Below are 18,574 nucleotides of genomic sequence, written 5' to 3' on the forward strand. Positions count from 1 at the left end.
GCATTTCCCACAGGATCACAGGTACTGGCCACCCATGTCCCTTCCCAAAAGGCTGGCCCCCACCTGGATACAACCTGAAAGGACCTTGTTTCCAGGTAGGGGTTGGCTTCTTCTCACAGGCAAGTAGAGACAGGACAAGAAGACATAGTTCTCAATTAAATTATTAAATTAAATTTAAAAAAAAAAAAAAAAAAAAAAAGGACATTGAGGTACTGGAGCAAGTCCAGAGAAGGGCATCAGAGCTGTGAAAGGCTCTGGAGCACAAGTCCTGCGGGGAGGGGCTGAGAAGAGTTTGTTTAGCCTGGTGAAAAGGCGCCTCGGGGAAGTCATTACTGTTTTCTACAATTACTTAAAAGGAGGCTGTAGCCGGAAGGGATGTGGGTAGTATGACGACATAGTCATAAGCTGTGCCAAGGGAACTTTGGGCTGGACATTAGGAAGAATTTCCTGACAGAAAGGGTGATTAGACACTGGAATGGGCTGCCCAGGAACGTGGTGGAGTCACCATCCCTAGAGGTGTTCAAGGAAAATATATACCACTTGGTGCCACGGTCTGGTTGACACGGCGTTCGGCCACAAGTTGGCCGCGATGATCTCAGAGGCCGTATCCAACCCAAGCGACTCCCCGGAGCAGGAGGCCGTGCGGCCGCGTCCCTCCGGGCGGCGCTGCGACACCTCCGCCCTCGCGGGGCCCCGCGCGCGGCCGCGGGCGCTCGAGCGCCGCCATGCGGGGCGAGCAGCACCGCGCTCCCCGGCCGGCGCGGCGGACAAGATGGCGGCTCCCATGGAGCTGAGCTGCTGGGGAGGAGGCTGGGGGCTGCCGTCCCTGCACCCGGAGTCTCTCGCCGTCATGGTAACGGGCGGCGGCCACCGCCCGGCCCGGGAGGGAGGGAGGGAGCGCCGGCGCCCCGGGGCTTGCCTGACGCTCGCACGGACGTCCGCGGGGCTCCTTCTTGCCTCGGGAGAGGCCGAGGGTGGGAAGCAAGATGTTGGGCCCGCGGTGCGCGCCTGGCTCGTTCCCCACGGGAGAAGTGGGCAACGCTGCCGCCCTTCCCGGGGCCGCCGAGCCCTTCCCGGGGGCTGCGGGGCCTCTGCCCAGCATTCCCTGGAGCCTCCTTAGGGCAATGAAGTCGGAACCAAACCCGTCGCGCACCTGCTGGTGGTTGGTCCTCAGTGCACGAAGGTGTTTAACACAACTTCTAAAGCTCTGTTTTAAGCTTTTCTTACACATTGTGACAGGTTTTCTTCCCTGCCCTCCAATCTTTATTGCAGGCTTACGCCAGATTTTCTGGTGCTCCCCTGACAGTGAATTCTATAAATAACTCCTGGAGACCTCTGAAAGGTACCATCTTTGCAGCCTTTCTTACTCTAATCACAGCCGTGTTACATATGTAGTTACTAGTTTCTGTGCTTGCATTGGGTTTGTGTATGTCTGCAGTCTGAGTGCATGTCTGCCCCAATTAAATGACTTCACAGGATCAAGTGTGATGAATTTGTGAGAATGAGATAATGGAAGTCATAAATAAAGTGCTCCAGAAGACAGTTTATTAAAATGTGTATGGGTGAGGCAACAGACAGTTAACAAAGCAGTAAGGCCAAGTACATAACTGTTTCATTCAGGCAGTCTGAGTTGATGGTGTAGTGAAAGCAAATTTGCAAGCTTTTTGCACTTTGCATATTTATGAAGGTAGTAACTAGACATGTGTATGGAAGAGCTCTTTAATTACCTGTAGCTTAATGAGTTGGTATAGTTGGAAGTGGAATGTGAGCCTCAGCAATACAGCTTACACTAGCTGTGATGTTTGGTATTGGGCTGAATTAGAGGGTTTGACTGAGAAAAGGTGAAGGTAAGCTGTCAGAGAGGACTTCTTTGTTTAGGATGCGTCTATTCATTGCTTATTTGTTTGCTCAGCAGTTACTGTCTTGGTGTCTTTAAGAGAGGTAAAATCACTGCAGGGTTAAAGTCCTCTGTTACTTACACTTAATCACTTTATCAGTTCAGGCAGTACTGTATTGAAGTTGAGAAGTAGAAGAAGTTGCAGAAGTTAAGCCTTTGGTTCTTGCTTTTCAATGTCTTGTTCTGTTAGGGGAAAATACCAAGAACTAGCTGGGTGGACTTGTAGAAATTTGGTGGCTATCCTCATAAGGAAAATGTATAAAATAATTTAAAAAAGCAGTTTAAATAATAATTGTTGGTGATAATTGATAATTTAGTAGTATTTCACACTGTCCTGTTGGGCTCATTCTGGCAGTTCTTTTGTGAATATGTTGTAAGGTAGCCTCTGTTACAGAGACTTTGCACTCTATAGGCTTTGATCCTGCAACTTAAGACTAAAGGCTGTCCACTCAACTTCTGGTAGAGAGGAAGTACTTAGTTCTTTTAGTAATTCATGGTTATGCAGTGGTAGCTTGGGCATTGTTTGTAGCAAGGCTAGAGAAAAAAAGATGGTTAAAATGGATTTGGAGGGGAAGGACAGAGGAAAAATTGAAAAGAGGCTCAGAGGTGGATGAATTGAGAGGGCAGTTGAACTGAGCTGGAATTTCTGTCTTAAGATGAACATCTGAAATCCAGACAAGTAGCCTGGTTTTCAAAGTATTGGATACCTAGCAAAAAACATTGGCTTCAGTCTGATTTGATGTTGCCCTTTTTAATGTTTTTTTTTTAGTAAAGTATTTGTAACCTTGGTGGAACTTTCATGCTATGTAAAATTTTAAGTTTATGTTTACATGTTAGTAAAATGAGAGCATGCTATTGAGAAAAGGAAAGTACATACAGTGACTGTTTCAAGTTAGAAATCTTCCATACAAATTAACTGTATTATTTATGCCTTCTAGGAGATCTACCAGTCCTGGTATCAGAAGACATTGTTATTTCTCAGCCAGCAAAAATATTAAACTTTTTAAGAAAGCAGGTAGGTCTCTTTCAAAAATATTTGTTTTCCTTGACTTGCAGTGAATATTGCACGTTTCTTTTGTGCACTGATACAGGCTTCCAAAAACCTGGAGTTTAGTTCAGACCCAATGCTTTTTCTTATACAGGCATGAGAATTGCAAAATGGTGGACAAGAAATTGCTCTTTGAAATTGCTCTTTAAAAGTTTGATCATTAGTTCTGTGAAAGATTTAAAAATAAGCATGAAAAAAAATTATTTGAAAAGGACAACAAACTATCCCTAATTGAACAATTTCTTACTGATCACCCTGCTTGTAACTGTAACACTTTTATGTCATTATGACTTTGCAGACCTAGGATATCATAGTTTAGGTTAACAGTTTAAATGGGTTATTTCCCAGTGCTCTTTTTTGAAAGATAATACATACAGCATTGTCTTTAATCTATGAATTTTTTTCTATAGCTTGTAAAATAAAAAGGTCTGCATGTGTTTCTTGATGCGCACCATGTTACAACCTCTTGCTTGCCTTTTGTAGGACTCTTAATGTTTTATGCAAAAGAATAAAGCTGTACAATTTCTTCTTTTCACAAAGTATAAAGATACCTAATAAACCATGGCATCATCTTTTTATTCCCAAGATGGTTCTCTAGCCCACTGTTCTGCTTTTACATTAGAAAGGCAGTTCCTATCCTGTCAGATGATCTGATGTTAGTGAAACTTCATTTTAGTGAAACTCCATGTTAGTGAAACTTCAGATCTTCATGGGGAGAAAAACAGAATTGAAAACTGCATTTGAGATGGAATTTTAGACAGTTGTTTTGAAATTCTGAAGTTTCAGATTAATTTGAATTGAATTTGGTATTCATATGAATACCAACGGCTCCATAATGGTGGGGGGAAAAACCCTGTTTATGTTAAAGTATAATAATTATATGTTTGCTTTTTAGATGTTCAAGTGTCATTACTGGCCCTTTGTTTATAAATGAATGAAGCAAATCTACTCACTCCCCCCCCCGCCAATTTTTCAATCTTTATAATGTATCGTAGAAGAATCCACTGTTAGAATGAAAAATTCAGTTAGTAACTGCATTAATTTTGCTGTATATTTGTTCCCTTACATTGTTACCATCCAATTGCTTAACTTCTAGAATGTTGATTAAAAGCAAAATATGGGAATGCATACTTTTTTTTTTATGCTTACACTTGCTGAAGTGTCAGATGCTTCTTGAAAAATAACAGTGGAGATTTACCAGAGGTTTGCTACATCCCTGAGTATTGAAAAATTGCTTCTGTATAGCTGGACATTTGCTTGGAAACTAATAGAAAGGAGACACAAGAATTATTTTGGAAATAGGAGGGCCTAAAGCTGTAGGAATGGGAAGGTGGAAAAGTGAGATGCAACAAGGTTTGGCAGAGTTGGCCTGAAGAAGGAAAATTCTAGTGAGTGCATGCTTTCTGTTCCAAAAATTGTTTATATATTTACTGCCTTGATAGGTTTTAAGTTTGAAGTAACTTTCAATTGATAATGCTTTTTGAAAGTTCATCGTAAGTCTGTTTTTTTTTAAATTCATAGAAATACAATGCTGATTATAATTTGTCTGCAAAACAAGGAGCTGATACACTGGCATATATTGCACTACTTGAAGAGAAATTGCTTCCTGCTCTGGTAATTATTAATAAATACTTTGTAATGGTCTGAATACTTGGAATTTAATGCTGTAAGAGGTGCCCAGTGTGACAGACATTAAAGTCTGTCAGCCTCAGACCTGGATAAAACGTAGTTATTTTGTTAGTCAGTTATTTGGAATTACTGCCTAACAACTTTTTCAAAAGAAGTAAGTCTGTTTGTGGAGTGTCAAGTAATTTGACACAGTAGATCTGTGAAAGACATTTTAAAAATACACTTACTTAGGGTTTTTTTTCCTGTTGGTCTTCAGGAAACAGTATCCTGAAAACACCTTATTGTGGCCATTTTTTGGTTCATTTGATTTCCTGAAAAACTTTTGATTAGATGTGTCTGATGTGAGACACACAACTTAAAGTCTTTTGAACTGCTGAGTTAAAACTTTTAATAAATTAAAATGCTTGTAGCTTGTTTAATTTTTCAGTTCTAAATACAATATCTAAATACAATGTCTAAAACCATGGCCATTTGCCCTCATTATTTCAGTGTAATTACATTGGAGCTATAAGACCCACAGATACTGAGTCTCTTGAATGACTTTGGCTTCAGTTTGTACAGCAAAAAATACTCTGACCAGATGTTATCATGAGCTAACCTTTTCAGCTGACCTTGGTTTCAAATTCATCATTTAGAAGTATCTTGTATTTTAAGATTTGTATAAAATTTCAAAACAAAATTCCAAGAAGTTCAAACCTGTTGCTGTATGTCTGTAACTCTTTTGCAATATATTTTCAATATAGTCTGTGTGTGTGTGTACGTATCTGTACATACATAGCGTGTACGTAATTTTATGCAGATGCACATAGATGTCTGTAATATCTTCAGTGTTTTTCTTTATTTGGAAGGTAACTGTTTTCTTACGCATGTACTCCTACACTCAGAGGATTAGTATATTCCTCTACAGAGCTTGATAGCCTTAAATTACAATAATTCCTGGTTCTTCTGCTTTTCTGAGAGAGGTCTTGCATATCAAGTGTCATGAGATGTCTACTCATGTCATTCAAATTTCAGTTACATTTTTCCTCATGTTGATACAGCTGCACACTTTCTGGATTGAGGCTGAAAATTACTGCAGTGTGACAAAGCCATGGTTTGCCTCAAGGTTTGCCTTTCCACTGAGTTTGTATCTGCCTGGAAAGATGTCCAGGGAAGCACTGAACAGGATCTTGCTGACCAAGGGAGGCCCTCCACTCTACAGTCTCACTGAAGTGGAAGCACAGGTATGGGTTGTGCAGTAAGGAATTTGTAAGTTGGTTCTGTCAAAGACAAGAACTTAAACAGTTTAGCACTCTGTCAAACGATGAATGGTGCTGTGCATACCAGCCTGGCTACACCTAAGGCTCTTGTGTCTCATCAGATATACAGGGATGCCAAGGAGTGCCTAAATCTCCTGTCGAAGAGGCTGGGAACATCTCAGTTTTTCTTTGGAGATATGTGAGTGTGATTTTTTTAAAAATAATTTTGATAAATGACTAATGAAAATGGTACCACATCACTCTATGAACACTTGAACTTCCTCTTCTCTTCTAACCTGCCAGAATGTTAAAAGTGCTTCCCAGTAGTTTGATGTCTCACACTCTGCTTTTCAGATAAATCTGAAAGAGCAAACAGGGCACAAATGAGATTGTCAGACTGAATCAATGTGCTGTCTCTCTTAGCCTGCTTTGTTCCACAGAGAGAGAAATGCTTCCCACAGCTGCTAAGAAAATGTGAGGTGCACTGGAGAACATTTTTTCTAGCCACTGAATGTCACCTCCTGGCTTTGTTTGTAAGAAAAAATGCTTGAGGCTGAGGTGCTACTACTGCCCTCATGGGAGGAGGGCATAGGTCCAGAAACACTATTCTGTGGTATGTGTGCAGAGCAGGAAGCAGATAGGGCCAGCAACATAGAGCCAACAGGTCCTGAAAAGCATGATCTCTTCTTTAGCTGTTGAAGTTGGACCACTTCATGAGGGAGGATCCTGGTCCCCTGGTGCTCAGCACAACTTTTGTGGTGCCAGAAAGGTGTTCTAGATGGGCTTGCTTATCAGGGTATGGGATAGCATGACTGTGTTGTGATGCTGACATTACTGTTTCATATTGTCAGCATGTCTCTAGTTAAGAGATGCTGAAAGGAGTAGATAGTTGGTACAAAGCATTTACCAGGCTTATAGTTGATAGGCAAAGGTGGAATGACAGAAGGGCTGACTATATTCTGTCCTGAGTAGTATTTGACATACATGGAAAACTAGGTTGTAGAAGTCATAAAAGGCTTATCTCAAGTCACTTCAGTATTTTCCTGTGTCACTCTTTGTAGGCCTACTACCTTGGATGCCTTTGTGTTTGGTTTCCTGGCACCAGTTTATAAAGTGTGCTTCCCAAGGGTACATTTGCAAGAGCACTTGAAACAGCTTCCCAATCTGTGCCGATTTTGTGATGATATTTTAACTCGCTACTTCAGGTTAACTGTCTCAGGTAAGTCGTGTTTCTTTTCTCCTTTTTGTCATCTGTACTCATGTTGGGATTAGTATTCCAGGATTCTATTTGTGAACCAAGGCAGATTAGATTTCATGTAATTTATGCTAGACTTTCTGTGGGGAAATGGAGAAACTTCTGAAGTTGGGCAGAAAGAATTCAAAATTAAAAGCAAGTGTTAATACTGAGTTTTAGATTCTGTCAAGCACTGGCAAAACCTTACGGCTTATGCTTAGTACTCCTTATTTTCTCACATGGAATGGCTTTTTCACTTAAATTCTTCTTTGTGTAAAAATACTGCATGAACTCTCTCCAATGTGAGTTTATTTTTTAAGAATTTAAAAGCTTCTGTAAATACTTTTTCACTCTTCATCTTTCTGCCTTCGCTCTCCAGGCTATTCTCCAGCTGGACAGGATATAGCAGATGCTAATCTGCAGAAACTCACACAGCTTGTAAATAAGGAATCCAACTTGATTGAAAAGGTTACTTTTGCTTCAGTATCTTTAATTTTACTGGTTTGTTGTGGTTACTTGTTCACAGATACCCTTGCATGGAAATTGCAACTGTGCAGTGGGCTTTATTTTAATTACTTCTTTTCTAGTGAGTGTGTAGAGGGGCAGGAAGAATATTACGTCATTTGGAAGGAGGAATTAATGAAGCCTTGCGCTAAGAAAGTATTTTTAATACAACCAAAAGAACACTGTCTTGCAGGTGTTCACACCAACAGAGGAGTGGTATCTTTCTGCAAATGTATATTCAGCTAAGAAGGAGGAAAATGTATTGGTCAAAACTCAGAAATGGTCCTGCAAATTAAGACTGATCACCAGCTTTCCTTGCTTGCAGCTGCATGCTGTAGTAACTGTCCAGCAGTCACTCTTCTGCTTGTTCTAGTTGTTTTTTCTTATGTTCTCTGTTTTTAAGGCTGTCACTCAGCACCTATCAAAACCTATACAACTTAACTGAAAAATACTTGTGAAGAATTAGCCTTTTCATGCAGATAGAACACTCTAACTGAAAGGGTAGAAGGCATTTCTTCCTGAAAAAGATCAGTGTGTGAAATAGATCATTAATTATGATCAGCTTTTGTAGCATTAGGTATTGGTGCTCTTTCTGGTATTGAAGTGTGCCTGTGGAAGTTTTAAACAATGGGTTACATAGACATTTGTCAAGTATGACTGAGGAAAATCTGATCCTGCCTTGAAGAAATGGAATAGACAAGACAGCCTCTGCAGAACTCCCCTGTGCTTTTATTCTATACCAACTAAACCTTTTCAGACCACATTACACGAAGGGCATTAGAGTGATTCCCTATGAAAATACAAATTGTTTATATTCAGAGATTAATTTTAACCTGTCTTTGAAAAGGTCTTATCACAAGTGCTTTATTACATACTTTTTGAAATGTGTAACTAATACAAATTCATTCAGCATCTCCAGAACATTTCTGATTTCAAAAGATTTATTCTTGCATGCTGCTGAATATACAGAAGCATCCATTGCTGTTAGCAGTTTCACTCTTGATCTGCCTTCTCACAGCATTTGGATATTGTACAATATTTGACCTCTTAGAATTGGTGTTGCTTCCTTCAGTAATCTTGACCAAATAACTTGAGCAGAAGCACATCCAAATGCCCTGGGCTTGATGCATCATGTGTAAGGGAATGATTAGCAGCTCTAAGACAAACATATATTTGGGAGTGGAAAGAAGCCAAAGAACCAGTTGTTTCTGGTCCTGACGGTAAAGATGCACCAACCAAGCCAGTATTATTGATGGTAGCCCTGACAAATAAGACTAATCATATAATCTATATTCTGCTGTTGCCAGAGCCAGCTCTCATTGTTTCTCTGCAGATGGACGACAATCTTCGTAAGAGTCCTCAGCATCCCCCTCGTAAGCTCACAACACTCAAGCTTGCTGCAGGAGGAGAAGAAAGCAGTCCAATGAGTCGTTTATCACCTTGACATCTCCTGTTGCCCATAAATGTGTGTTTTGTAACTTAACTGAGTGCCACAGTAGATTTTTTTTGACATGAATGTTTTGCAAGGGAAGAATCTGCTAATGAGTACAAGTAGAGCAGAACTAGATCTTTACAGTCTTTTATCTTCCTGTTCTTTTAAGAAATTGCTTAGATCAGGCTGGCCACACACTACGTTGAAGCTAAGCTAAGCTATACAAAGCTTATTACTGAGATGTTAACATGATTTTGTACAGCATATTTTTGCCTTTAGCCTAGCAGAAATGTTTACCTAAAGTTAAGAATCTGCTTATGGAATGTTCACTGTTATTTTATTTTGTGGGGTTTGATTTTACTGTAATCATGTTACTGTATGTAAGTGGGTATACTCTTTGTCTGAAAAGGACAAAGTCCAGTTGCAAAGTCTGAAAAGACAAAATGTTGCCATTCATGGCAGCTGAGACATGAAATCAATGACAGAAACGTAAATATTTTTATTGTGCTTTAATGAACTTGGGATTTGTGTTTTATGGTTGTTTGTATCTTTGAAAATTTGTCATGTTGTACTTCGAAGGGGATTATTGAAAAGCATGTGCGCTATGGGGATTAAAATGATGCACAATGCTAACATTTCACAGTACCTCGTATTCGTCCTTTGTGAAACAGGCTTAACCTGTGCACAGAGTAATACCACATGCTGCAAAACTGTTAAGTCAAAATCACAGAAACCTTGTAGTGGATGGAGACGTTTGATTAGTTGCTGTCAGGACAAGACTTGACTAGCAAATGTACTGCATCTATGGATTGAAAGGGACAGGTTAGGGCTTTATAAGAAAGCTGATGTAGGCTTTTAAAGGTGTCACAAATGCCTCTTAATTAGTTTCATCTTTTTTTTTTAATAAGCACTACAGTTCATTCAAAAATTAACTAAAAACTGTCAAAATTTTTGTTATATGATGGGCTATCTAGTTAAGAGCTCTTTTCTCTTTGAAAACTGTGGTATATTGCAGTGTATATTTCTTCTGTTCAGTTACATTTTGTCTTTAACAGAAGCCTTGCAAATTCCTAGAGACCCAAGCAATTCTGTTACAAGAGAGATGCTGTAATTTTTTACTGACAAAGTACTGGCAGATGCTTCATGAGTAGGTGTAAAAACAGACAAGGAGATTGGCCAAAGAGGCAGTGCTTGGGATATAGAATTCTCATAGCAGTATGTGTGGGATAACTGTTCTGGGGGGGATGTTTTGTTGTTTTCCTGGCCAAATCAAAATAGTCTTTCATTCTTCACTTTGGCTACTAGTCATGTTTGAGATACACAGATAAATTACTTCCTGTTTGTAAAGACAAGATGGTAGATTGTGTACATATTGTACCTTTGGACTTGATATGTAAGGAATGTAATATCTTTAACATTTCTTAATTGAAATGTTGGGTTTCTAATGAGCACTTTAAAATAATGTTTAAGCTTCACGCTCTTACTAGAGTATTTGTTGCAGTGATTTGAAACTAATTTAGCTCATATTCACAACTGTATAAACTGACAGTCATTACATGCAAAAGTTATTTAAATGTTTAAAATTCATACTGTCTGTACCTTGACAAGATTTACCTGAGATCAAATCACATAGCTTTCCAGAGCATTTCTTTTGCAAACATGGATATGGAGAATATGCCTTAGTTAGTAGCTTTTGTGAATGCATACATTCGACCTATAAAATCTCTTTGTAAAAAGGGTTGTTGTTCCAAGATTAAAATTCTGGATTTTTAGTGGAATTTTGGTAGAGTTTTTTGTGGTATATACATTGACTTTTTTGAGTGTTTTTCTTACTTCCTTGTAGAACAGTTTATCTTGTACATTAAAACAAACAAAAAAAAAAAAAAAAAAAAAAACCCTCTGCTGACTGCTAAGACAAGAAATTGAAGCATCTCAGCATATTAATGAGATCAGATTTTAAATTTTTATCACACTTTCAATACCATTCCTTTCTTTCAACACAACTGCTTTTCTGAAAGGGGGAATGAGGAGGCACACATTTGCTGATCTTACTAAATGTGAGCTTTGGGCCATGTGATTGGGCTGATCTGAAATTTTGGTAAACCAATGCTCAAGGAACTTCATGCACTTGATGGCAGAGGACAACAGGGCTGGACATCACAGCAAACATAGCCTGCAGTCAGGCACACCATCCCAGGCAGCCAGTGACGTTACATTGCACAGCCATACACTTCCTTATTTCACTTTCTATCCAAGGTGAATTCAAACCCAGGCTCCTTTATGTGGGCAGTGTCATCCCTGGCCTGGTAACTCAGACTTGCCCGTTAGTTTACTGGCGTATTTTGTGTGCCTGAGTTCTGAAGCTGGGAGGTGAATGCTTTCCAGGGTGGGATCAATTTGAGTAACACTTCATCTGAAGTAGTCAAAGCTGTTTCTCTGGCTAGGGGAGAAAGATGGGATTGAGATGTGATTTTCTCCTTGGAGCAGATACCTAACAATTGAGTCCTGGACATGTGCTGTGTCTGCTGTGTGCAAAGGAAGCCCTGGCCGCTTAACTCTACCATAACATGAAAACCTGCTGTGGTGATTGCCTTTTTCTCCACTGCCTGAGCTGGTGGGTGGTCTGAAACACAAGAACTCAGGCAGCCTTCTGCCTGGGCAGCAGTGGTGTGGCCTTGGAACCACTGTTTGCAGCCTGCTTCTTGTGCAGAGCACTGGCTGCTGTAGCTTCTGAAGCTCTGCATTCTCTAAAGTACTTAAGATTCACATGTTCACTTCTAGCTTCTGGTGCACGCACCTACAATGTGCAAGTGTGGGATATAGCACTGGGTTTCAAGGGCCTTGCTGCTTCCATGGCAGCTGATGAGCCTCGTCCTCCTTGCCCCCCCCACCACCCCCTGGAAATACGGTGGCTAGGAACAGATATTACCTTGAAAGCAACTTATCCAGCTGCCAGTTGTAAGTGGAGTGGACCACTTTGGCAGGTTGCAAATTTAATGCCCTTGCTCCCAGGCAATTTTCTGATAAAAGCTGTATGTAGCTATCCTTAGGGCTATTTTGTGTTTTTCTGTTAACCTGGTTGTAGGAATATATATATTCCAGAAGAAATTAGATGAAAAAGGTTACAAATTAATAGCTACAAATATGTTCTACTTAACATTTCCAAGACTGCTTCAAAAATGTCTCCTGCTCCCTTCCCCTTTTCCTCTCCCACCCTCCCATCCCTGTTCTGAAAATACTGTTATATTAGGCTTTTATATATACTTACACATTCATGTTGTCCCATCACTTTTGCTAATGTAGCATAACATTTTTTCTATTAAGAAAAAAAACCTATTTGATTCCTGGTTAAAATGGTTTGCAGACTCCCTTGAGCAGGTTTCTTTTCCTTGGTGTAATTCTTGGCATTGCAGCAGGAACCATTCATAGTGTGCTTTTTTTCCCCTCCATGCAGAAAGGCAGACCAGCTTTATATGTTAGCTTGACAAACTATGCTGTAGCTCAAAAATCTGGATGGTCTGTGCAGTTGGCAACAAGTTGTCCTAAGTTGTTGATCATAGGCATGTTTCTTGGTGAGAAGCTATTCCCCACTTGCCAGGCTTATGGTATGTGATATCTGGTGTGGAGGCCTTCAGCAACTCTGCTGTTCTGCAACTGTGTGAGACCCAGCCATGCCAGGATAATGGTGATGTGGGGCTTAATGATCCTGTAGTGCCTTGTGTTCTGGTCTGGGCAGCAGGGCAGAGGCCAAGCCCCACTCTATGGTCTCCTCCTCACCGAAGGGAGACCTGCCCAGCAGAAGTAAGGGCCAGGAGCAGCCTGTTCTGAAGCTGAGTTCTGTATCAGAGGTAGCTGCCAGGATGGCAAGTGAGTTTTTTTCACTGTCTGAGGGATGTGTTAAAGCAAAGAAGGGAAAAACTAAGTCCAGGGTTCCCTGTGCCATGCTGGTTTGCTGTTTGTGCCTGGAACAAAGATCCCAGGAATAGATCCCAGCTCCCTAAAGATATCAGATCAGGTTGGATTGAGAACCTAGGAAGGAGAAGGAAAGAAAAGGTGATCAAGGGAGAGACATCAGGGGCATCTGTTTTCACCCTCAATGACTTCTTCAATGTCAGTTTTATCAATGTCATGGTATTTGGGACTGAAAGACTGCTTCATGTGTTACAATATACTGCTCTTGTTGGCAAAACATGGGGGGAATTCAGTGACTTGCTGCAAGTTTGCTAAAAAGAAAATATTTGTAATGTGCTAGGCCAGTCTGCCTCAGTTGCAGGACCAAGTGAGCAAGGTTTACTGTATTTCATTAAAAGTTAAGCTGAGATCAGGAATCACTGTACTTCCAGAGCAAGCAGGATCTTGCAGTAAATCAGCCCATGGCATAAGGATGTTCCGCAGTGCAGTTCACCTCCCTTTTGCTCATTTATCTTTAAAATCACTTGGATTTTATTCATCATGAATGTCAACGTTCCAAATTTGTATATGTTCAAGTGTTGCATGTGGGTTCTGTTGGTGAATTACTGTTATCAAAATTCAGAATGTGGTCCTTCATTTAAGCCCTTAGTGCATAGAAATTATATGCTTTGAGTATCAAGCAGCTCATTAAGTAGAAGCAATCCTTGTGTAAACATTCAGTGCTCTGGTCAAATTTACCAAGCCATTTTAACAAGGGCAGCTAGGCAGCCTGCCAACTCACACAGACACCTCACAGTTTTTGTTTTCAAGAACAGAGAGGTGAGAGGGGGAGAGCACAAACAAGAAAGTGGAAGTCTCTGCAAAGCTCTGGCTTACCCAAAGCAACCTCCAAGTGTTGGAGGTGGAGTTAATTTTGCTTGTGTTGTCATTTTCTGTGGTGAAAAGAAACATTCACTGAACATATAGTGAGCTATGTATGTTCAGACCAGGATTTCAAAGTGAGTTTTGCTCTGAGTTGACCACTAGTGACAGACTTTTCTGAAAATCCCTCCAGCGGTATGTTACAACTTTGACACTGGTTGAAAGACCAGGCATCTAGGAAAACTGTTCATTCATTCTCCTCTGCTATAGTTGAGCAGAGCAGGGGAAAAAACCTCAAAGGGCTCATGGGTTGAGATAAGGATCAGGAAAAAAAACACTAAGGGCAAAACAGGCTCATATTTAAAACGTATTAAAAAAAAATCATTATTAACAGATTTAAAAGAGTGCAATGAGAACTAAAATAAACTTTTAGAACACTTTTTCTTCCCAGCCCCACCCCTTTCCCACTGACAGCGCAGGGAGACAAAACATGGGGTTTTTAGTCACAGAAGCACAGAATCACAGAATCACAAGGTTGGAAGAGACCTTCAAGATCATTGAGTCCAACCTGTTCCCTGACACCTCAACTAAACCATGGCACTGAGTGCCACATCCAGTCTTTTTTAAACACATCCAGGGATGATGACTGCACCGCCTCCCCGGGCAGACCATTCCAGAACTTTATCACCCTTTGCGTGAAAAACTTTTTCCTAATATCTAACCTATATTTTCCTTGATGCAGCTTGAGACTGTGTCCTCTCATTCTGTCAGTTGCTGCCTGGTGAAAGAGACCAAACCCCACCGACTACAACCACCCTTCAGGAAGTTGTAGAGAGTGATAATGTCACATCTGAGTCTCCTTTTCTCCAGGCTAAACAACCCCAGCTCCCTCAGCCGTTCCTCACAGGGTTTGTGTTCCAAGCCCCTCACCAGCCTCATTGCCTTCTCTGGACGCGCTCAAGCGTCTCAACGTCCTTCCTAAACTGAGGGGCCCAAAACTGGACACAGTTCATCACTCTGAATTTTCTTCTGTTCATTCAGGGAAAAAAGGTCTTTCCCCTGTTGTACTGTGAGGTCCCCCCCGTAGGAGACAGTTCTCTGTGAACTTCTCCAACTTGGTTCTCTTCTCGTGAGCAGCAGTCCCACCCAATCTTCTGCAAACATGAGTCCTTCTCATGGGTAAAACAGGCTTCCTGACGCTGTTGCCTGTGAGTCACTCATCCATGTGAGTGCAGGATTTTATAGCTCCTTTTGGCATCCACTTGCTCTGTCGCACAAGTGGACCTCTGCATGTCTCTTGTGGACCCAATGAGCTGTGGGGGGACAGCTTACTTAACTATAGTCTTTGACCACAGTTTGCAGAAGAAACTTTCAGCTCTGACACTTGGAGCTTGTCTTCTACCTCTTTCTTTACTGACTTCAGTGCCACCATGTTGGTTCTCCTCACGTGACTTCACCTCTTCCTATTCTCTGACTTGGAAGAAAATTGTTGTCCATAGGTACAAGTTCTATCAATTGAAAAGTCCTTATAGGGTTTTGCAGCACTGAAAGGTTGATCTCATCTGGGTCCATGCTGAGGAGTCGCTCACCATGTTCCCACCACAGGCCATGTGGCCCTGCCAGTCCCAGTGCTGACACCATTCTACATCTCTCCCCATGCAGGGCGCAGAAAAGAGAGAAGCTGCACCCGCCATCCCTCTACCCTTCTGTCTGCAGTGCATCTGGCTAAGGGCAGCCAGACAGGCAAGGCTTGCTGGCCACATGGTCACACCAACCACATGGACACTTTCAGTGCCAGAATGGCCCCAGCCACCACGCCTCCCCACCCCTCAGAAGAACCGCGCATGGTTTTGATTTCCTTCTTAAATATGTCATTACAGAGGTGTTACCAACTTCTCTAATTGGCTTAGCAGCATGTCTATTCTCAAAGCCAGCCAAGGATTGGTTTTGCCAGGCACAGAGGAAGCTTCCAGAAGCTTCTCACAGAAAATCACTTCCCACCAAAAACCAAGACAACTGGTCAGCAGTAGCCATGGTAAGAGGAAGAGCTACAGCACCTCCATGGCTAGTGAGACTTGTCCTGCTGAAACTGCTGTTGGAGAAAGCTAATTATTTACGCCTACCTGTTCTACAAAAAAAATGTAGTGATTTGGACAGGAAGGATTGCTCATACCCAGATAGAAATTTGGAGAGGAGGGAAGGGAACTGATGGATACAGAACAGGCACAAATTCTCCTGGAATAGCTGATACTCTGAGATTACGTGGGAAAGGGATTTCAGCTCTCTGCTCTCAATTAAGGAAAGTGATAACTCATTTTGGCTGCTCCACAGCTCTTGGCAAGTGTCTGAGGCAGTGGATCAGTAGCTTCTCTGCAGTGGGCAGAAGCACCTTATTTTTCTCAAACATCCCTGAAAGGTCCTGTTTCCTTGGTGCAGGATATGAAAAACTCAGAAATCCCCTTGGTTTCCATGGGGTAAGAAAGCAGTTGCCCACCTGTTCTGTTTGCTTTCTTAGCTTGCACACAAGGATTATTCTGTTTATCTGGTGTCCTTATTTTAGCTGAGCCAGGTAGCTGTCTTCACAGAGGGAAGATGAAATGTTGAAATGGTGTTGGCAACCAGTGGCACCCAGTGCAGAGAACATAGCAATGGATTGACATGCAACAGAGCAACAGAGCTCAAAAGGACTGAAGGACTGAGGAGGCAGAATACTTTTTTTTTCCCCCCTGAAGAATATTTTGTGGGAGGCACCCTATCTGCTAGATACTGCTTCCAGCAATGGGCAGTCATGACAGCAATCCCCAAGGGTTCTGTGCTGCTTGTAGCCCTGATCAGTGGACATCAGTTTCCACCAGAGACTCCAAAGAGAACTAGGACAGTTGAAATGACAGTCCCCCAGTGAAAGACAGTGGTCACTACCCACATTTCTCCTCAGATTACCAGCTCAGCTTTCTCTTGGGTCAGCCTCAGGTCACACTTAGGTCTGCCTATGTCGGTTTGGTGTAGAAGGCTCCTGACTGACTTATGTTGGTGTACCTTGACACTGGCATTGTTCCAGTTTGCTCTCCTCCAGTCCCACCAGTTGGAGGAAGACTGAACCTGAAGCTGCCAGCTGTCCATATAATTGCTCATCATGTTTAGTTTGGGAAGTTCCAACACATGTTAAGATGTTACCATTCCTGTTTTTACTGCTTTTGTTCTGGGATGTAATAACTGGTTGGTACTAAGAGACAAGACAAGTAAATATGGATGCCCTGTCTTGGGACATCAAAAATTAACCCATAGCTGTGACAAGGATTGACTCTGAAAAAAGTCTGATGCACAGATATTAGTGATAGGAAAGTGGGGGGAGATGTCTCTTTTACTAACCTGTATAGTTCATTAAGGCAAATAGTTGAAGAGGAGTCCATGGCAATTTTAGGGTCTTTTGTTCAATGTTCAGGGTAGACTTTGTCCAGAGTGTTTGCTCACTGTGCTTTCCCTTTTATCAAGAAAATGTCAGTTCTCTGTGCTTCTTTTCTGGGTTTCTGAGTGGGCCAGATTCCTGGAATGAAGCTCCTGGATGCTGTCTGACTCATCCGGTTGCAGGAGAGGTGGGTGTTCCTGAGAAATACAAAGGGCTGGTTTTCAGAGCTGGTTAAAGTACTCACCAAGTTCCTAAAGTGGTTTGTACTCTAAAAAATAATTGCAGAGCATGAGGTTGCTGTTTTATCTGGCAGAGTAAAGGAAGACTTCCTTACCTCCTTCACAGTAAGGGCACGTGTTGGTAGAAGAGTCCTGCCCTCATCTGCATAACACTGCATTTTCCACTCTTGAGTTTTTAATTCACATTTCTGCTGCACAGAATTCTTGTATTCTGTTCTTTTCTTGTGCCTGGCAAAGTCTGACATAAAGAAACATCAGTTTTGAGAGGTTCTTTGTTCACCATTAAGAAAATTGTCCACTGTCATAGAGGGAATATCTTAGTTCCTGAATCACAAATTGTATTCTTGGAGTAATAAACAGTAAGTGCCAGAATGACATCTGCTCCCTGAATTGTCAGGCTATTTGAAGGGTTTTCAACAGCCTTAGAGCCTGCATTGCTTCACTGCATCTGCTGATCTGTTGGAGCTATTATTGAAATAGTGTATTGCCATAAATGGGCCAGGACAGAACAAAACCAGACCACCTTTCTTCCAAAGGCCATTTGAACAAAATAAAGTAGGCTATACTCTCAGAAATTACCGTAGTATGTAAACCATCTAATTTTCATCAAGCAATTAGCTGCTAGTTCTGAATAATAATGATATCCTTTTCATTATTTTTCAGTCAGTTTAGTGTGGCCTGAGGTTTTAATAACTGTTCAGTGTGTTTTCAGCTTTGTTAATACTTCCTTTAGTTGTAGATTTTACCAGATATCTTCCTGAAACTTGATTGAAGATAATCACTACAAAAAAGTTAGGAAATTCTTCATATGAAGCTGACACATCTTGGAGAGGACCGATACACAGTCATTTGAAGTTGATATAGGTTAATTTACATTGCCTACTTATTTCTTCTGACTACATTTGATGGCAGGTTTATTAACATAATCCCACTTCTCCCTCTCCCATGTTTTTAAAAAATCCGTTTATTCTGGTGCATTTTTGCAGAATGCTTTTACAGGTCAAACCCCAACATTGAACAGATGAGATGACTTGATGTGACACAAGCACTTGTATTGCTTGTGCTCTTCTGCTCTTCATCATTTTCCAGGACATTCTCAATTATTTGCTAGCTGAATTCTGCAAGAAATTTCTGGTAACTTCAGGTACATCCACAGTGCTTGGTGTGGATGTTG

At 41.3% G+C, this 18,574-nt stretch overlaps 1 protein-coding gene and 1 long non-coding RNA gene across 5 annotated transcripts; one reads left to right on the plus strand and one right to left on the minus strand.

Annotated features, from left to right (window-relative positions):
* The first annotated feature begins 736 nt into the window (after positions 1–736).
* Positions 737–9,033, plus strand: MTX3 (metaxin 3). 4 transcript variants are annotated; one of them, XM_068176354.1, is made up of 9 exons: positions 737–853; positions 1,273–1,342; positions 2,836–2,912; positions 4,467–4,559; positions 5,615–5,797; positions 5,935–6,011; positions 6,874–7,031; positions 7,426–7,514; positions 8,858–9,033. In XM_068176354.1, the coding sequence occupies exons 1-9, from the start codon at positions 773–775 to the stop codon at positions 8,975–8,977; spliced, it is 948 nt and encodes a 315-aa protein (XP_068032455.1). In that variant the 5' UTR covers positions 737–772; the 3' UTR covers positions 8,978–9,033. The 4 variants fall into 4 exon arrangements, with proteins under 4 accessions (XP_068032455.1, XP_068032456.1, XP_068032457.1 ...); XM_068176355.1 differs by having other exon boundaries at positions 8,884–9,033; XM_068176356.1 differs by lacking the exon at positions 7,426–7,514.
* Positions 8,474–18,359, minus strand: LOC137464818 (uncharacterized). The gene is made up of 3 exons (XR_010994439.1): positions 17,496–18,359; positions 17,125–17,358; positions 8,474–8,947 (listed from the first exon to the last, which is right to left on the minus strand). It is a non-coding gene; the product is annotated as an uncharacterized lncRNA (long non-coding RNA).
* Positions 18,360–18,574: the final 215 nt, after the last annotated feature.

This window comes from Anomalospiza imberbis, chromosome Z, assembly GCF_031753505.1.
Source record: "Anomalospiza imberbis isolate Cuckoo-Finch-1a 21T00152 chromosome Z, ASM3175350v1, whole genome shotgun sequence".
Taxonomy (NCBI): domain Eukaryota; kingdom Metazoa; phylum Chordata; class Aves; order Passeriformes; family Viduidae; genus Anomalospiza; species Anomalospiza imberbis.